Source organism: Pipistrellus kuhlii, unplaced genomic scaffold (genome assembly GCF_014108245.1).
Source record: "Pipistrellus kuhlii isolate mPipKuh1 unplaced genomic scaffold, mPipKuh1.p scaffold_m20_p_8, whole genome shotgun sequence".
NCBI classification, from domain to species: domain Eukaryota; kingdom Metazoa; phylum Chordata; class Mammalia; order Chiroptera; family Vespertilionidae; genus Pipistrellus; species Pipistrellus kuhlii.
The window spans coordinates 19930361-19949398 of record NW_023425584.1 but is presented as its reverse complement, the minus strand read 5'-3'; the positions used below and the strand labels follow the sequence as shown (position 1 = coordinate 19949398).

The 19038-nt window shown below is 37.4% G+C and overlaps 1 protein-coding gene across 13 annotated transcripts in view; it reads left to right on the top strand.

Moving 5' to 3' along the window:
- Positions 1–19038, top strand: part of FBXO38 (F-box protein 38) — a 54381-nt gene that overhangs the window by 18925 nt on the left and 16418 nt on the right. For 10 of the 13 annotated variants that reach the window (XR_006740735.1, XM_036423592.2, XM_036423589.2 and 7 more), the window contains exons 6-14: positions 1150–1287; positions 2349–2486; positions 4767–4860; positions 5848–5978; positions 9597–9767; positions 11778–11920; positions 12739–12943; positions 15665–15784; positions 17429–17608. Coding sequence is in view for 12 of the 13 variants with exons in the window: in XM_036423592.2 (XP_036279485.1) it covers positions 1150–1287; positions 2349–2486; positions 4767–4860; positions 5848–5978; positions 9597–9767; positions 11778–11920; positions 12739–12943; positions 15665–15784; positions 17429–17608 (1320 nt within the window). In the remaining variant the exon portion in view is untranslated. The remainder of the gene's footprint in view (positions 1–1149; positions 1288–2348; positions 2487–4766; positions 4861–5847; positions 5979–9596; positions 9768–11777; positions 11921–12738; positions 12944–15664; positions 15785–17428; positions 17609–19038) is intronic. The other 3 variants (XM_036423593.1, XM_036423588.1, XM_045576933.1) reach the window with 2 other exon arrangements.

Genomic DNA, 19038 nt, shown 5'->3' with positions numbered 1-19038 from the left:
ACTGACCTAGGGCTGTGATCGGCAAACTGCGGCTCTCAAGCCACATGTGGCTCTTTGGCCCCTTGAGTGTGGCTCTTCCACAAAATACCACAGCCTGGGAGAGTTTATTTTGAAGAAGTAGCATTAGAAGAAGTTTGTTTAAAAAAATTTGGCTCTCAAAAGAAATTTCAATCATTGTACTGTTGATATTTGGCTCTGTTGACTAATAAGTTTGCCGACCAATGACTTGGGGGTAGATGTTCTGACCGGTAGGGTAGCTTGCTGCTGGGGTCCAGCTTTTCGGGACTGGGCTGGACGATCGGGACTGGGCTAAATGGGCTGGACATGCCCTGGAGCCCTCCTGTGCCCTCCTATGGCTTCTCCGCACCCTGATTGTGCACAAGTGGGGTCCCTCTGCCTGTGCCCTCTCAAAATCAGGGATACCCCGGGGATGTCCACAGGCTAGGCCACGGGACCCCCACTGGTGCATGAATCTGTGTACTGGGCCTCTAGTATTAAAATAAATGACTGACAGGTTTCTCACTATCTTAATATTATGTTGATTGACTCCTACTACACATCTACAAATTCTTACAATTCATATATTTGTAAGAACAGCTTTAATCTCTGTGTCGGATATCAGTCAGAAACCATGATTTTTAAAGCCAGCTAGCCTGCATTTGTGCTGAGAAGTTTAGTTTTCCCACGGTCAGGATACTGGACATTGGTAGTGAAATAATAATTTGGTATATTGTTTCTATATCTTCTTATTTTTGCTTTTTTGCTTTCAGTAACCTATATTTATGTTATATCCACTGGGCAAATGTATCCTAGAAGGGTTGTGGTATTATGAGAAAGACTTATGTGTATAACATATAAAAATACCTTTAGAATCCTATCTTCCCATGTGCTTTTACTCAAGAAATAACAAAGTACTAGTCTATTTATGGTTTGTTTAAATTGTGTTTTACAAGACTGTTTTACGTGAGTCAAACTTGATAGACTTTAATGGGGTAATTTGTTCTGAAGAAGATATTAAGATATTTATGAAGGATATGTTATCAACTTGAAAATAGACTTGAACTTAGATACAGAATACAGAGTTTCTTGGTGATTTTCTTATTTGGTTTTTTTTTTTTTTTTTTTTTTTTTTTTACATGTATGTTTTAGGTGTGAATGTTCCTGAAATTCCTTGTATCCCAATGTTAAGGCACCTTTATATGAAGTGGGTAAGACTCACTAAGCCACAGCCATTCAAAGACTTTCTTTGCATCAGCTTGCGAACTTTCGTCATGAGGAACTGTGCAGGTAATGGGACGTAGTCATGGTGGAATTAGACATGTTCTTCTAAAAATAACCCAAAGCAAACTCCATAGCTATATTCATAAACAAAATTATATTTTGCTACTACTATACTATGTGTTTTGTAACTTACTTTGTGAAGATAAATATACTTTTTTGTTTTGAAGACAGGAGATACATGATTTGTGTCTGACTTTTAGCAAAAAAAAAAGGGGGGGGGGAGGCAGGGAGTCACTATGTCTCTTAAGTATTTCTTACAGGCACGTTCATACTTCCTTTTTTATAAGATTGTTCTAATAGATTTCTGTTTGCTTTCTTTGTCTCTGGTCGCCTAATCATTCTGAATGTAAATAGTTGATCTAATGTACTTTAAAGTATAAAACACTGCTTTTATGATACTCCTTTTCAGTTCAAAAACTTTCAGTGTCTCCATTTCCTGAGTATGTCAGGTGCAAACTATTTTGCTCTAAATTTCATAGTAACCAGGGCCCTTTTTGATATCTTTTTGTTTTGATTCCTTTCCAAGATACACATTCTTTTATAGTCAGGTCTGCCTACGTACTGTCTACAACCATACCACCATTCACCTCAGTGGCTTTCCTTATGCTGTATATATGTCCTGAGTAACACACTTCCTCCTCTTTACTTGTATATATCCTTCAAGTTCTGCCTCTTCCTACTTCCTTTTCTGTGCTCTTTCTTCTTTTTTTAAAATGAAGTATAGAAGATCTTATTTTTTGTACTTGATATGGCCTGCCTTTTTATATTTTTATATTTTTTTCATGTTAGTTTTATCTCCATGTCAAGTCTTCAGAGAATTTGTTCTTAAAAAAAAAAACAAACATTAAAAAAAGCCTATCCAATGTTCTTGACAAATCCTATGCTAAGTATATGGTTAATAGGCCAATGCTTTCATTCTAATAAGTTTAAATGGCAAAGAGCCAACTATTTGGCTCTTATTTTCCAACATAGAATTTATGTTATTTCAACTGCTGACTTGAACGTTTGTCTTTAAGGTTGTTTATATAATTCATTGAATTTTGTTTTTCTTTTTTCTTTTTTCCCAGGTCCCACAAACTCCTTGAAATATGTCCCTTTGGTAACAGGCTTGGCCTCTGCCCGAAACTTGGAACACTTAGAAATGGTTCGAGTTCCTTTCCTTGGAGGTCTTATCCAACATGTAGTTGAAGACAGTTGGAGATCAGGTATTTGTGGGTTTTTTTAGTTACTAAATATTTTAAAAATCAGTTTTTAAAAATCATTAAGGTATTATTTATTTCTATTTGAGTCTTTTCAAAAGAAACTGCTTGTCAGTAATGGCACTTTCTGTCTGGTATATTTCATAGAGAGTAAGTAACCATGAGCACAAGCTAGTATTCATTTCCATTTTATGCAATGTTAAATCTTAAATAGAGTGATAAAGCATGTTTTCTGGCTTGTTAATACTTTAGTTAATATATCTGTTACATTCAGATTGTTTTTGAGAAATGTTAACAAGGAAGTCTAATGCTCATTGGTTTTAAGAGATGTTTTTTGATTTGGATACCAGAAGAACTCAGCTATTAATAACATAATTATATTAATAGTATATAAAATGTTTTCATGTTTACAACTTGGATATAGACCCAGCCATTAGATTATGGCTTTTAAAAAAGTAAAGATTTTATTCTCTAGATCACCTTAATTATATTTTAAATAATGATATGTAATAGAATCATCTCCATTTTAATCACATCTCATTGAAACAGAAATACCAAAAAATTTAGCTAGCTAGATAATTAATACTTGAGAACTGAAAATCTAACTTTGGATATTCAAAATATAAATCAGGTAGGAAACTTTTTTCTATCAAGGGCCATTTAAATATTTATGACATCATTTGAGGGCCATACAAAATTATCAACTTAAAGATTATCCTTCTATATTTGGTCAAACATTTAATTAACTCACCCCTAATGCCTTGACAGGGCCAGACCAGATGTTCCCCAACCTTGGTATAAATGCAAAGTCATCAAGTATCATTGATTACAAATAAACATTACCCTATCTAATAAAATAGTAATATGCAAATTGACTGTTACTCCAACACACACAATGGCTGCCTCATGTAGTCAAAGATGGTTGCCACAAGATGGCGAGCAGGGGAGAGCAGTTGGGAGGGACCAAGCCTGCAAGGAAGGGCAGTTGGGGGTGATCAAGCCTGCAGGGGAGGGCAGTTATGGGTAACCAGAGGAGGCAGAGGAGGGAAGTTGGGGGCAACTGGGCCTGCAGAGAAGGGCAGTTTGAGGGGGACCCAGGCCTGCAGGGGAGAGCAGTTGGGGGGAACCAGGCTTGCAGGGGAGGGCAGTTAGGGGTGACCAGGCCAGTAGGGGAGGGCAGATAGGGGCAATCGGGCTGGCAAGAGAGCAGTTAGGCATCAATCAGGCTGGCAGGAGAGTGGTTAGGGGGTGATCAGGCTGGCAGGCAGAAGCGGTTAGGTTCATTCAGGAAGGCAGGCAGGCAAGCAGTTGGGAACTAGTAGTCCTGGATTGTGAGAGGGATGTCCGACTGGATTGTTTGAGGGATGTCCAATGCTACTGGGATTGGGCCTAAACGGGCAGTCAGACATCCCTCTAGGGGTCCCAGATTGGAGAGGGTGCAGGCTGTGCTGAGGGTCACACACCCCCATGCACGAATTTCGTGCAGTGGTCCTCTAGTCATTAATAGTTATAATGATAATAATACTTCAAATCCAACAGAAATACATACAGTATTCATCAGGAGAGTGTTCAAAATTATTTATAGTAACGTTCATAAAAGCTCTAACAGGGAAATAAACCCAAATGCCTATTAGCAATAGCATGGAAAATTAAAATGTAACATATTCTTGCAATGGAATACTGTGCAACAATGAGAATGATCAAGCTAATGCTACAGGCAACAATATGGATGAATCTCATAAACAAAATGTTTAATAAATGAAGCCAGACACAAAAGAATGCATACTGTGTAGTCTTATTTATAAGAAGTTCAAAACAAATCAGTCTTTTGTGAAATTCATTGAGCTATATACATTAATAATTTGTATATTTCCCCCCTCTATATTTACAAGTTAGAAACATAGCCAGAGCCAGTTAAAAATAAAGTAGTATTGATTTTATTGCTTATAAATGTAAGATTCAGAGTTTTGCCAGAAAATATCAGGATTTTTTTATTTACAATTCCCTCATCAGCTCTGGCTTTCTGAAAATTCTTACTTAAAATTGAAATAATTGGACTAATTTTCAGACGCCATCAGACTGTCTTTTCAGAATGAAGGTATCTGTTTTTATCTTAGGAGATAACTACTAGTCCCAATTCATCTTGAGATACTCATTTGAATGGGAAAACAACTTAGATTTCCTTTTAAGAAATAATTATCATTTAAAATGAGAATGAATGCTTTAATAAAAATACTGTGGTCAAATGAAAAGTTTTATGTTTTGTTCCTTTTTTTTGTTAACCAGGTGGTTTCCGAAATTTGCACACCATTGTTTTGGGAGCTTGCAAAAATGCTCTCGAAGTAGACCTTGGTTACCTCATTATCACTGCTGCTCGTAGGTAAGTTTTCTCTTCACCTGCGTCTTTTAGAATTATATGTATTTTCCTGTTTTACAAAAATTTGGGGGAATATGTGTGAAAAGTTTGATCATGCTTTGTTCAGAATTCAGATACACTGGAGTTTTTAAATAACAGCAGAGTTATCATTTAGTGGTAGTCTTGTAATTGATGACCAGTTGAGCTCTTTCAGATCCAGCAATCTCTGAAAGGATGTTGTCTCATCAGAGAAAGGCAGTCAGCTCTCTAGAAGTGCCTGAGTGTCTAACAGACGTCAGCATTGATTCTCTGGCGCCTGCAGCCCTCTCAGGAAGCATGTCTCAACTTCAATGATTTTCTGAATCAGTTTAGTTAGTTGGAAACATTACTTGCTGTTTGGGAAATCTGTTTAAAATCAGCCTTTTCAAGTTTCTGACCTTATAACACATTTCCTATCACTATGCCATATCTACTATTTGCTATATCAAAAAGTCTACCTCTACGTGTACTTTAATATCCTATTTAAATTGGATCAATTAGTTTTTCAATTTATTCGAAAACAAAACTCATTTATCAGTTGGATATTAAGAAAATGAATAAAGCAAAACTGTTTCTAAGTTTAAATAAATAGGTATTGTTACTTACTGTAGAACTGTATGCTCTTTGTTAAAATGGGATGTAATGGTTAGCATAGAAAAGAAGTTAAAAAAATACCAGCACCAGATTCTTACTTGACTTAATCAGGTTTAAGAAAGCACTGGGAAAGATATAAGATTCTTACTGTGTAATTCATTGTTATTTAATAGGAACTTCCATGCACCACCTAAGATGTGCCCACACTTTGCAATATGTATCTTTAAAGGAAACATCTCTAGTATTTTTTAATGGAGGGGGAAAAAGTTGTTTGCATTTGACACTTTAGTAAGATAAACTTATTTTAGAGCCTTATATTAGGAAGAGACTATGATTCTGGTTGCTTGTATTTTACTGTGATTTTATCTTTGTCCATAGGTTACATGAAGTTCGAATCCAGCCTTCCCTAACCAAAGATGGCGTCTTTTCTGCCCTAAAAATGGCAGAGTTGGAGTTCCCCCAGTTTGAAACCCTTCATCTGGGATATGTAGATGAGTTTTTGCTACAGAGTAAGACTTATCCCATTTTTTTTATTCTTTAGGATTTCTGGAGGGAACTTACTTGACTGAAACCTGAATTTGGATGTTCCATATTTTCCTGAATATAAGACAACTTAAACTCTCACTTCTTGAAAAAAGAAATTTTTAATTTAAACTTGAAGTGTCAGTGATTATTTTTTTCAATATTGCCTCTGAATTTAGCATATTATAGAAAATGTAGTGATTATCAGTATACTAAAAAAAAAAAAAAATCCTTATCTACATATCTACATTTGATATTGTCTCCGCTTTGCTGCCCAAGTTTCTTTCCCATTCTGCTTCATTTTTTTCACAGAATGTCATCCTTGGTTCCATTTGTTGAATTTGATCTGCCACACTTCTTGAAGCTTTTGATGGTCCTCTCAGATGAGGTCCCATTCCCTGCCCATGCTCTTCATTTCCATAATTAGCCCGCTGGGGCTACTGGATTTCCCAGATAGTGTGAGCACATAATGGTCAGTATTCATTTAATGATGATTGCTGTTGGAAGGCTTGTTCACAGCATTTTCTGGAATGTATTTACAATGGGGAACTTAGCCTTTGGGTTTGAATGCATGTCAATTCGTTATTCAAACTTTTCTCCCACATGACGTTAGTCATACATGCAAGAACACCAGCATGTTTTTATTTTTGCAAGAATTAGTTTATTCCCCATGTAATTTGCAACAAGTCTTTCTTACACTGTTCACTGTCATTCCAGATGGCATTTTTTCTTTGGATCTAATTTGTGTTGTAGAAAACCATAGAAGGCTTAATTCCTCTGGTCAGGACAGTCCAGGTCAAACCGCATGACTGTTGTCCTTTTTCCATTTCTAATAATTAGCATAGTAATAGGTGTTTTTTTTAAACTTTTTCTTTGTTGCAGTTCTCATTAATACAGGTGAAGGATTAAAACAATCAAATCAGCCAATTTAACACAGGACTCACTTAATCTTTATAGCTTTGAAAGAGATCAGCTTTTCACCAACGTAGCTTTAAAATTCTAAGTTAGTATAGTAAGTTCATATAAAATCAGTGTACAGTAAGTCCCTCCATAACATTTTTGGTAAGTTCTTGGAACTATGGCAAAACAATATGTGTATAATGAAACTAATTTCACATAGGCTAATTGATATAAACAAGATTAAAGTTCTTGTGGTATCTTATCAACATTGTAATGAATGACATTGTAGGACCTGCTTTATTTGATATTAAACTTTTCTGGTTTTGAATGAGGTAATATCTGTGTAGTAACTTTACAAAATTATAATATTAGCTTGGTAATTAGTGTTCTTTCTATAATCTTGTATTTTGTTCTTCCCCAAAACTCAAAACATCGATTTGTTATTTCACTTATTTATTCATTCATTGGTTGCCTTTTGTATGTGCCCTGACTGGAGATGGAACTTGCAACCTTGCCAACGGAGCTACCTGACCAGGGCATATTTCTCTATTGTGTTTCTGTCCCTCCCTACACATTTTCAAAGAAAGAACTTTACCTTTGACTACTATTTTTTTATACTTTTCAAAATAACTTGTTTCACAGTCTTTTTCATATGTAATAGTCTCTTAGTTCTGACCTTTTTTATAAGCTGTCTTCTTCATATTTGCTGCAGTTCATCCATTTCTCTCGTATAATTATTCTTTGATTCTTCAAAGGCAGCCTAAAATTTTCTGCATCAGAATAGGATCTAGGTGCCTCTATTTAGAGAGGAATGAGAGGTCACTGGTCACACTCTGTCACTAAATCTCAGCTTCAGTAATTTAGATTTTAAAGCATCTGTGTAGGAGGTGGGGGTGGCCCCTGGTAAAACTTGAGTCACTTTTTTTTGTTTCAGGGAATCTGGCAAAATATAAAAAGAGACAAAAATCTTCTCAGACATTTATGGTAGAAGTGACCGTGCCAGATTGAGGAAATGGACATGCTGAAAAGCAGATGCTATGTATTAGGAATATAAGAAAAGTGACCCAAGGATGAATACTTAGAGAAGCGTTGTTTGTTTACATAGATTGATGATCTCAGAGCTTCCTGTGAATGTGATAGGGACCAAACACTCATTGAAAACCAGAAGCAGTACAGAGTGATCTTTAGTGCTGAAGCTTTGGAGAGAGAGTAGGAGATGGACTTGAGGCCTACCTACTAATTGTGGGGACTTGAGCAAGTTACTTTAGTCTATGTTTTCTTATTTGTTGTGGTTTTATCTTCATTTAACAAATGAGAAAACATGGGCTCTTATAATTTCTGACATTTAGAAAGCATTCAGTAATGGTAACTTTTAGCAGAACTATGAGCTGAACTAAAAAAGAAACAAAAATGAGTCTTTGGTGATGTCCTCAGGGTTTTGAAGGAGTGTTACAGTCAGGAGACCCCAAGAGCAGGAGTCCGCTAGTAGTCTCAAAGGAGTGAATGTGGGCCATGGATTTCTCATATCAGGCTGTTTATTAAGACAGCACCCAAGGAACAGAGCCAGTTAAAGATTTACTTGATCAGAGGAGAGAAGAGGCAAGTTTTAAGTCCAGTGGACAAGAAAAAGCTTTTTATCAGAAGCCTGAAGAAAATTGCTTAGCTTAATGGTAAAGGATGGGTTCAAAATTGCTTAGCTTAATGGTATAGGATGGGTTCAGGTAATCTGCAAGAAATGCCCATAAAGGCCCAGAAAGGGTACTATCGGAGAGAGATTGTGAACTATGTAGAAAGCAAAATTGGAAGAGTTTTGGAGTAGGTTGCTTGTTTTAAGCATGTTCCGAACTGAAGGTATAAATCCCTGTAGTATGCAGGGCAGTTTCACCAGAGCAACTGTTTCCTTTGTGCTTTGTGTCAATTGATTACAAGGACTGGGAGAGATGTTGTTTGAATTCCTATATCCCCAGCCCTGTGCTGGACATTGAAAATGGAAATGTGACCTAGATACTGTTCAGCTGGACCATCCTGGAGAGTAGATGGAAGATAGACAAAGAAACACTGATCGGGAACATGGGAGGAGATGTGATTTCCAGTGGCATAAACTAGAATGGAGGGACCTCTTCAACTTATATTTACCCCCTCATCTGTGATAAGACAGTAGGAGCTCAGTGGCAGAGAGAATGGGTGTGTATGAGTTAGAAGTCCATGCCTTGGGGACAGATACAGATTTACCAACCAATAACATGGGCTCTAAAAATGAAACTGAATTCCCTAAGTTTATTTTTCTCTACATATGGCCACAACCAGCTCCATAAACATGATCCTCACACTGTGAAAGAGTAATATTTTTAAGGTATTATTTTTCTTTTAAAGATAAAATTAAAACTTCATCATAGATTTGAACTAATACAATGTATCTGTCAGTTTTGCTTTAAGAATTTTTGCTTGCTTTTTGCCTTTTGTAAATAATTGGAAATGATTTTTCCTATTAGCTGCCCCCCCTTAATTTTTAATATAAATTCTTACTTTAATGTCCATTCGTACAATATACCTAATTAAAACTATATCAGAACCTGAAAACAATGATGGGCACATGACAGAGAATGATCATAGAGAGTGATTGTACTGGATGCTAAGATAAAGAATTGGCAATGCTCCTCGACACTTAACCCTTTTTCTAAAAAAAAAAGTATTTTTCTTTTTAGGCAGAATGGCTAATGCAGATCTGGTGAAGTACGGTCTGGCCGATGTGGTAGAAAATCCTGGTATTATCACCGATATAGGGATGAAGGCAGTCAATGAAGTTTTTTCCTGTATCAAATATCTGGCAATTTATAATTGCCCCCATCTACATAATCCATACAATTGGATTTCAGGTACTGTAGGCTTAAATCTGGCTGTGTTTTATGCTGAGATAATATGTATCTTTGTTTTCTGTGTGTGCTATGTATTGCATTTGTAATATAAAATGTAGATATTTTACTTGGATTATTCATACAAGTTCTGGGAACTTTTGATAACAAAGAAAGAAGTATATTCAGTGCCTTTTTGAACTCCTTACAATTTCTGTTCAGAAGTTTGTACTGTCCAGGTTATGAATTCAAGTGCCCTGATCTTTATATATACTTCTTTGGGCCAGGCACAGACAATGAAGGTTAGAAATTGTTGCTTGGGATATTATAGTTATTTTCTCTGAATTACCTTCAAATGGCATATTATCTGAAAGGGCAAAGTGGGTATATATCTAACATTAATTAGGTGACATATTACACATTAACTTACATATATATATTATTGATTTTTTTACAGAGAGGAAGGGAGAGGAATAGAGAGTTAGAAACATCGATGTAAGAGAAACATCGATCAGCCGCCTCCTGCACCCCTCTACTGGGAATGTGCCCACAACCTAGGTACATGCTCTTGATTGGAATTGAACCTGGGATCCTTCAGTCTGCAGGCCAATGCTCTATTCACTGAGCCAAACTGGTTAGGGCTATAGACATTTTTTTTTTTAAATATATTTTATTGATTTTGTACAGAGAGGAAGGGAGAGAGATAGAGAGTTAGAAACATCGATGAGAGAGAGTCATCGATCAGCTGCCTCTTGCATACCCTCTACTGGGGATCTGCCCGCAACCAAGGTGCATGCCCTTGACCGGAATCGAACCCGGGACCCTTCAGTTCCCAAACTGACGCTCTATCCATTGAGCCAAACAGGTCCCAGCTATAGACATTTTTTGTCACCTTAAAATTCTAGGTTATTTCAGATCTCTCTTTCCCCTAACCCCCCTGTGACTTTTGTACTTGGTATTTTTCCTTATGGGGGAGTTGATTTTTCTCCCCAAGAGTGTAACACTATTTATTTCTTTAAAGATCCTTCTTAAATACCTAAATTCTCAACCTGTAAATAAATTCAGAACTAGACAATTTTCATTGTGATATCCTCTTTAATCAAACCTTGCCCCCTCACAAACACCTGCAGAACTGCCTCCTCTGCTGTCTGAGCCACCTCCCAGGGATATTATAGCTCCTCATAAAGCCTGTCTTCAAGCCTGTTTTGGGGCTCTGGGGCCTCAGTTGAGATAATCACTCAGAATGACCATGTCTCACCCACCAGAAATGAAATCCCTGGCCCAGCTGCACCAAGAAGTTATTGGGAAATCCAAACTTTAGGAAGTGTAGACCACTTTTAAAAAATAACATTTATTGGGTTTTTGATTTGTTTGTTTTCTTAAATACAGAAGAATATAAAGAAGAAAATTTAAAAATGGCCTATAATCCCATCACTCAGAACTGTTAACACTTAAAAACTAAAATAATACATGCACTTGACAAACAATATCAATCAGTACAGAAAGGTACAAAAAGAAAAGTCTCCTCTTCTCAAAGGTAACCACCATCAACGGTTTCTTGTATATTCTCTGGGCAGACTATTTTGGGCATATTGCAGCCTATACATGTATAGCATTGAAAGTGATTTATATATACAAAAGGACCTTGCTATGTATGCAGTCCTTTAGTTGTCTTTTGTACTAGGAATGTTTTGAGAGCTTTCCAAATCAAGCATATTCGGTTCTTTATTTTTTTAAAAGCTGCATAATGTTCTGTTAAATTAATGCACCAATATTTCTTTAGTATCCCATTGTTGAATAGATACGTAGGTTGTTGAGTGGATCACGTTTAAATCCAGGCTAAGTTGGTCACATGTTAAAGATTCCCACAGTGAAATTAGGCAACAGTGATCATAGTTTACAGTTATCAAGTTGTAGAGATAAGAGAAAAAATATTTAAAGAAACCAGATTCAAAAGTCTTTGTGATCTATAGCAAAATTCATCAGTAATGAAGAAAGTGTTGCTTAAATTCTCTCTGGCCATTTCTTCAACAGATCACTCAAGATGGACACGATTGGTTGATATCAACTTAGTGCGGTGCCATGCTTTGAAGCTGGACTCCTTTGGCCAGTTTATTGAATTATTGCCGAGCCTGGAGTTTATTTCACTGGACCAGATGTTTCGTGAACCACCCAAAGTAAATCATATTTGAGAGAATTTTTGTTCATTTATTTTGGTACCCAAAGAAGAAAACAAAACAAGTGTTTTATTCCTAATAATATACCTTTACAGTGTTATAATTGGACTTTTTACTGCCAGACTCAGTGAAGGTATAAAAGTCAGAATAATACAAGGCCTCTTTCTGGTAAATGAGTATTAAGGGATCTCTAGAAGAGGGGAAGAAAAAAGTGGAAAAGCTATCTTAATCAGTTATATAAACTGAAGGTACAGTAAGAGCAAACACAGAAATTTGGGCTAATACAAATTATTACTCATTAGTTGGGCGATTAAATCTCTAATCTGGAACCCAAAATATAAATGAGGATGATGAATTTATTTGGAAATGTCTTACTTTGCTGCTGTCTTTTTTAGTTGGTTGTATATCCTGGGAAATTTGAGATTGCCCAGTTGAACAAAATGTTATTTTAAAACTGCCTAACAAATAAAATTTATACTCTCACCTTAAAAAAAAAATTAATGCTTCAACTAAATATGTTCTGTCTTGTCAGTTCTTAATGGTTACAGTCCCACTGTTGAGTCAGTGGATTTGAGGTCAGAACACTGGGTTTCAAGTTCCAGCTTATTGGTCATGTGCTGTTGGGCAGCTCTCTTCCCATCATGCATCTCATCTGAAAATCAAGCATAATAACAATTTATCTTGCTTGAAGTGTTGTGAGCCTTAAATGAATTCTTGTATGTGTATGTAAAAGCATTTAATAAATAAAGTGCTATATAAATATCCTTATGTAGAGATGAAATAAGGGATATAAGTATGTGGTTTTATCTTAACCTTAGGGCTGTGCTCGAGTTGGTCTGAGTGCAGGCACTGGAATTGGGGTGTCCTCAGCCCTTGTCAGCAACCAGAATTCTAACAACGACAATGATAACAATGCCCAGAATAATGCCAACATCCATGACAATAATAATCCAGATGACTCAGATGAGGATAATGACTTCCAGCCGGATCTACAACCAGGAGAGCAGCAGTTTGCAGCCGACGGTAACCCAGATCTTTTGTGAGCTCCAGATAGAGATGATTTTTACTTTGGATTATACTTCTCTGACTCTATTCTGTCCTTCCCTCCATTTCACTTTTGTCACTTTACACATTATGGTCCAAATTGACAAGGTAATGAAGGGATGGATGAAATTTGCCTGTCCACTTGCTTGTTTCAAGTTCTCCATGTAATGCCTCTTGTCCACAGAATCTATAAGGCTACTTACAAAATGGGAAGGACTTGTAGATGCTATGGGAAGTAGGGTTCAGTGCTCCTTTGAGGCCTGGCTTACCTGAGATTTAACTTTCAGGATTTGGGCAAAAGAGCAATTCTTAATGTGTCCCTAAACAATAGATGTGGAATATTCAGCTTGCACATGCCCAGAGCTGAGAAAAAGAAATACCAGTGATGTAGTTGACATTGTGTTTGGCATCTTCCACATATCTTTCATCTTTAAGTCTTCACAACCACCCAGCAAATTAAGCACATGAACTAATAAAGACCTATTGGGTTTTGCTTATATAATTTTCCTTATCACCCTCCCTCCCCCAAAAAAAGAAAGTACAGAGCAGAAGGTGCTAGGAACTAAGGAGAGGGAGTGAGGTGAGATTAGGTATTATCTCCTTTGTCTTGTGGTCCCTGAGTGTCATCATACTGGTCACCGGCACCATAAGGATCTGGAATTCAGAGAACACAGACCATCTATGGGAAACTGATAGCAGCTGTAGTACAGAACCACCCAAACCCTCTGATTCCAGTTGTGGTTGGTGTTAATTTACCGTACAGATTCTAGACTCCACTGGAAAGTTACTTGGCCGTATGTTTCTGAGTGCATAATGGAAAATGCCTCCCATTGTGAATTAGTGCAGCAGGAATCAAAATATGTTCAAGAACACTGTGCTTGATTTAAGAGAGAACAATGGAACTCAAATATACTAACATAGAAACTTAAGCTTTTAGTTTGTGTGGAACTTACACACAAACCAAATATTTGAGGTACAATCTTGTCAAATCAGAGATCTTGTGATCTTGTGCTATGAAAGGCTGAGCCATTAAAAAGTGGCACAAAGATTCAAAATTAAAAAGGATCAATGAGAATTAGTTGGTATGACTAACATTGATGCTTCAACTCTAGGTGCAAATTTAGCATTATTTGTAAAGTTAGATTAAAATTTGGATTGACATGTTTATTTTCCTTAATGTAGAATTTTAAAACTTTTCACACATGGGCTTCTAATGAGTTTTGGACCAACCCCAGAATGAAGCAAAGCCATCCACTCTTTATCACCCTACTGTATTTAGCTTCATCAGCTTGCATTAATTTGGCTTGTCTCTTTAAGGAGATTTTATAAGGAACCATATTCTCTTTTGGTTTTTTTCATGTAACAGAAATGGTTGGGTGGTTGATTTCTCAGCAGTAGTTATTGATCATCTTAAGCATTGAGGATAAAGTGATGAACAGGGTGGACATCTGCTGTCTCTGAGTTGAGCCTGAGCTGTAAGGGTAAAGGATAGTATTGTTATTATCTTGACTCATACTGAGATCAGGCACACAGATTTAGGGATTAAGGGGGTACTGTATTGAGTGCCCTGAATACTGACTTCAGGGCTTTGGATTTAATTTTAAAAAGTTAGCAAAGCTAGCAATTTTTTATTTAGGGTCCTCTTAGAAAAGTGACCATTTTATCTTAAGACTGGTAAACTGATTAAAACTTTAGTAGTTATAGTAAACTGATTGAAGCTTAGCATTCTGAAATTGTTCACTGTGCTTATCCTCTGTAAAAAATATAAAAGTGCACATTTTTATTTATTGATTAAAGGCCCGGTGCACAGAATCTTGCATTGGGTGGAGTACCTCAGCCAGCCTGGCCTGCACCCTCTCGAAATCTGGACCCCTCGGGGGAAGTTGGATAGCTGATTTTAGCCCAATCCCTGCAGGCCCAATCCAGACAGGAGGGAGCCCAATCCTGTGTGTTGAGCATCTGTCCCCTTGTGGTCAATGCACGTCATAGCAACCGGTTGTTCAGTTGCTTAGGCTTTTATATATATAGATAGGCTCTAGTAACTCTAGTGAAGACTTTGTTGCAAATTAAACATTTGAATACTATTAAAATGTCAATAATGTACTTGTGTATTTGTTAATAACCCTTGCCACATATTAGCCAAAAATGATACCAGAGGCTTTAGGGCTTAGGAAAGGAAACAAAGTTTCAGCTTGCCTACCCAGAACATCCTGGATTAGCTGGCAGGTACTATGAAATTAATTGCTTATAAGATGATCCTAAGGTCTTCCAGTAGGAGGCTCTTCCTACCTGTTTGTGTTCCATTAGGTGGCTCTTCCTACCTGCTTGTCTCCCTCTAAGCAAATAGCATCTAATAGATGATCTAATACTAAATAGAGGGAGACAAACAGTTGCCTAGTACAGCCATCTGATAGCATCTTCAGGAATGAAAATGGTGTTTTCTCTCAGCTGTGTGCCTTTGTTCCTGCTTTCATCTTACAGTAATGGGCTTTCTTCACCAAGTGATCCCTCCTCTCCTACAGAACAGTTGGCCACTTCTTGTTAAAGTTAATATATATAGTGAAGCACAATTTTATGATATTTTTCCAAAGTGGGCCTAATAATCAGGGGCGTGTTCGTTTCTCAGCGGTGCCCTGTTTGGGCTGCCTTTGTGGTTTTCTTAGACCTTTTCAGGTTTGACTTTGTTTATTTTTATTTAAGCATTGAATGAGATGGAAGACATGGTACGAGAAGATGGAGAGGTGATGGCTGAGAGTGGACATGAGACTCCAGCTCATAGTCAGGCAGTTCTTCCCGTGGATGTTGATGAGGAACAAGCAGGTAACCATGTGACTTCCCACAGTCATGGTTGTGAAAACTAGGGCCAGACTAATGAAGTAAAACACTAAGAATGGTTAATTTAATTTTAATTTTATTTTTTTACATTATGGCTAATGATCCTGTAATTTATTATTGATGACTATATTATATTTGGGTCCTCCTTGCTACTTGTATTTTATTAAAGTTTGCTCTTAATTTTTTGTAACTGTGACAACATTATTGGCACATGCCGTGTGTGTGTGTGTGTGTGTGCAGAGAAAGAAAGCACTCAAATTGTTGATGGGAAAATAAATGACCTGACCAAATATTTTGCTTCTCCTCTCCCTTCATTTTGGTGTTTAGGGGAAGCAATGGAGAGTTGACCTGGTTTAGTAAATAGATCAAGATCTAATCTTTTGCTCTGGTTGACTATGGCAGGCTATAGTCAAAGGCCCTTAAAGATGATCTAATATCATCCTTTATTTTGCAGTAGGGAAACTAATATTCTTCCACAAGTGTGAAAGTTTTTGCCCATGACCACTCAGCCAATGAGCAAGGGACAGAATTGATATTATAACTAAAATTATTTCACTCCTGATCTATTGGAAGGCTACCTTGTCTTTGAGTTGAAAATATGTTTACCCTATTTTAAGTGTCTTACAGATGCAGTCACTTAACTATCCAATAATATTGAGTGCCTATTCTTTGCTAGGAATTGTACAATATTAACAGGAAAAAGATAGGCGAGGTTTCTTGGAGCTTACATTTTATTGATGGAGCGAATATCAGTCATTCTCTAGAGAAAATTGGCTCATAGAAGCTAAGGATTTACTGTGTGTAGTGCTAAGCAGATTAAACATTCTTTACATACCTGTAAATATTCAACCAAACTGTAACGGTGCAGCTAGCCTTTAGGTGCATCCAGTGAGATAAATCTATATTCCGTTAAAGGATGTGGAGAGTCCCATAGGTGTCTGAGGTTCATCTTCATTTCCTTTGCCTTCTTTGTACATTTGCAAAATTGGAAAAACAGCCTATTTTAAAAATTATTATCATGACTGTTATTTTGATTATATTAGCATGTCTTACATGATTTATTCTTTTCTAATTAACCCTCACCTGAAGATGTTTTTTCCATTGCTTTTCATAGAGATAAGGAGAGAGGGGAGGAGGGAGGGAGGGGAAGAAAGAGAGAGAAACATCAATGCTGAGAGACACACATTGACTGCTTAACTCCCACATGCACCCCAAATGTGGGTCGGAGTGAACCTGAAACCCAGGTAAGTGCCCTTGACTAGGAATCGAATCCAAGACCCTTTGGTGTATGGGCCGATGTTGTAACCATTGGGCAACAGTGGTGAGGACGGCTTATGTGGCATTTTCAAATAGTGAAGATCCTGTAGGGAGAGGCCATATAATCTGTTTTAATTTGTTTTTAGAAATGTATAAAGTTTGTTGACATATTAATCATTCTTAATGTTTACATAACACTTTAAATGCTTTCACAGTATCTCATGCTAGTGTATATTCCATTTAAAATGAGTGATAAGGGAGGCTCCATAGAGCCAAAGCATGTGTGTGAGCCCAAGTTCCTAGAAACAAATACTTAGAATGAGAGCTTTTCTTGGGCAAAAAAATAACTTACGCCTGTGCTTTTTGTTTTAGGACCCAGTGGTCTTCAGCGTGTAGTAAAACCAACTCCAATTACTGTTCATGATTCAGAGAGTGATGATGAGGAAGATAGTCTAGAGCTCCAAGAAGTCTGGATTCCTAAGAATGGTCCTCGGCGTTACTCTGAGCGGGAAGAAAAAAAGAGAGAGTCAGAGCAGTCCAGGGAATTGTCAGGTGAGAAATTTTGTCATGCCCTGACCTACTAGTGAGAGTCATGAGAACCGACACACATGGCCTTTATTTATATAAGATGCCCCACCCTGGCTTGCGGTGCAGTTCACATTTCCTTACGAAATGTGACAGGAGCAGGAAAGGCAGTAGCCCAAGGGAGAGTGCAATCCGGGTGTGCTATCTAGGGCGAGTGGAGCACAACAAAAATATTGTGGAGTCAGGGCTCTGGGAAGAAAAGACAGACATGGGGACTGTGACTGCTAGGCTTTTAGGAAGTGGTGATGTCAGGGGGTTAGGGGTTAGAGAGGGCTTAGTCAATGAACCATGCAGAGCAATGAACACACAGACAGTCCCCAGCTCATAACCTGTCCAGTTGTGCTTAGTGAATGTTGGTGGCTGGTTTGGTGCTTGGGGAATCCTTTTAAGTATGTTCCTGTAATCCCCTGCCTCTTCAAATCTGGTCCACAGCCGTCTGCCATTTGCTTCATCAGAAAACTGTAATTTTCTTAATATTTAGGTTCTTAATTCCTTGTCTTTCCTTCCCTATTATTCCTCAGAACCATATGCTTACCACTTTCAGCAAAGGATGAGGTTTTAAAATTCTCCACTCATTTTTTCTTGGGTACTCTCTCCTTTATATGTTTGAATGCATAGTTCATTATACATTTAACCCAAAACCTGGAATATATATATATATATATATATATATATATATATATACACACACACACACACACACACACACACACACACACACTTCTGTGTATGGAAAGCTCAGTTCTTCAGACTTGGGAAATTTACTCACCATTGACTAATCACACAATCCTTATTTTATGCCTTTTAAGAAAATCAGATATCTTTACACTGTGGTTGAAAGGAGCTTTAATGGAAACGGAAATTAGGAGTAATGTGACTAGCTGGTTAACTTAGGTTTCCTAGAAAGTTCAGTTTTTGAATGTAGAAACTAGGTCTTCTGCCAGCCTGATAAAACATGATTTGTTTTTATGTACCCTTTATATATTCATTGAGCCTTACTGTGCCCCAGGAACTGTATTAGATGCCATGAGGGATAGAAATGAGCAAGGCATGATCTCCCTGGGGAACCTCTAGCCTGGTTTAAGTGTCAGGTCTGAAACATGTATAATAATACCACAGGGAGTGTATTACAGTGGTGTGGGAGGGGGGGTGCAGAACAGATGGCACAAGAGGTCCAAGGCTGAAGAATTGATGCGAACAAAGGCCCTGAGGGAGTAAGGCAGGGGTATAGTTGGGGAAAATTTTGGGCTGGGTTATAGAATGTATACAGAGGGGAGAAGAATAGAATGTAAGTATGGAATCATCCTACTGAGCCTTGAAGGCTGAACTGAGGAATATAAACCTGGAAAGCACTAGAGAGCCATAGAGAATTTTTTTAGTAACTGAGTGATGTCACC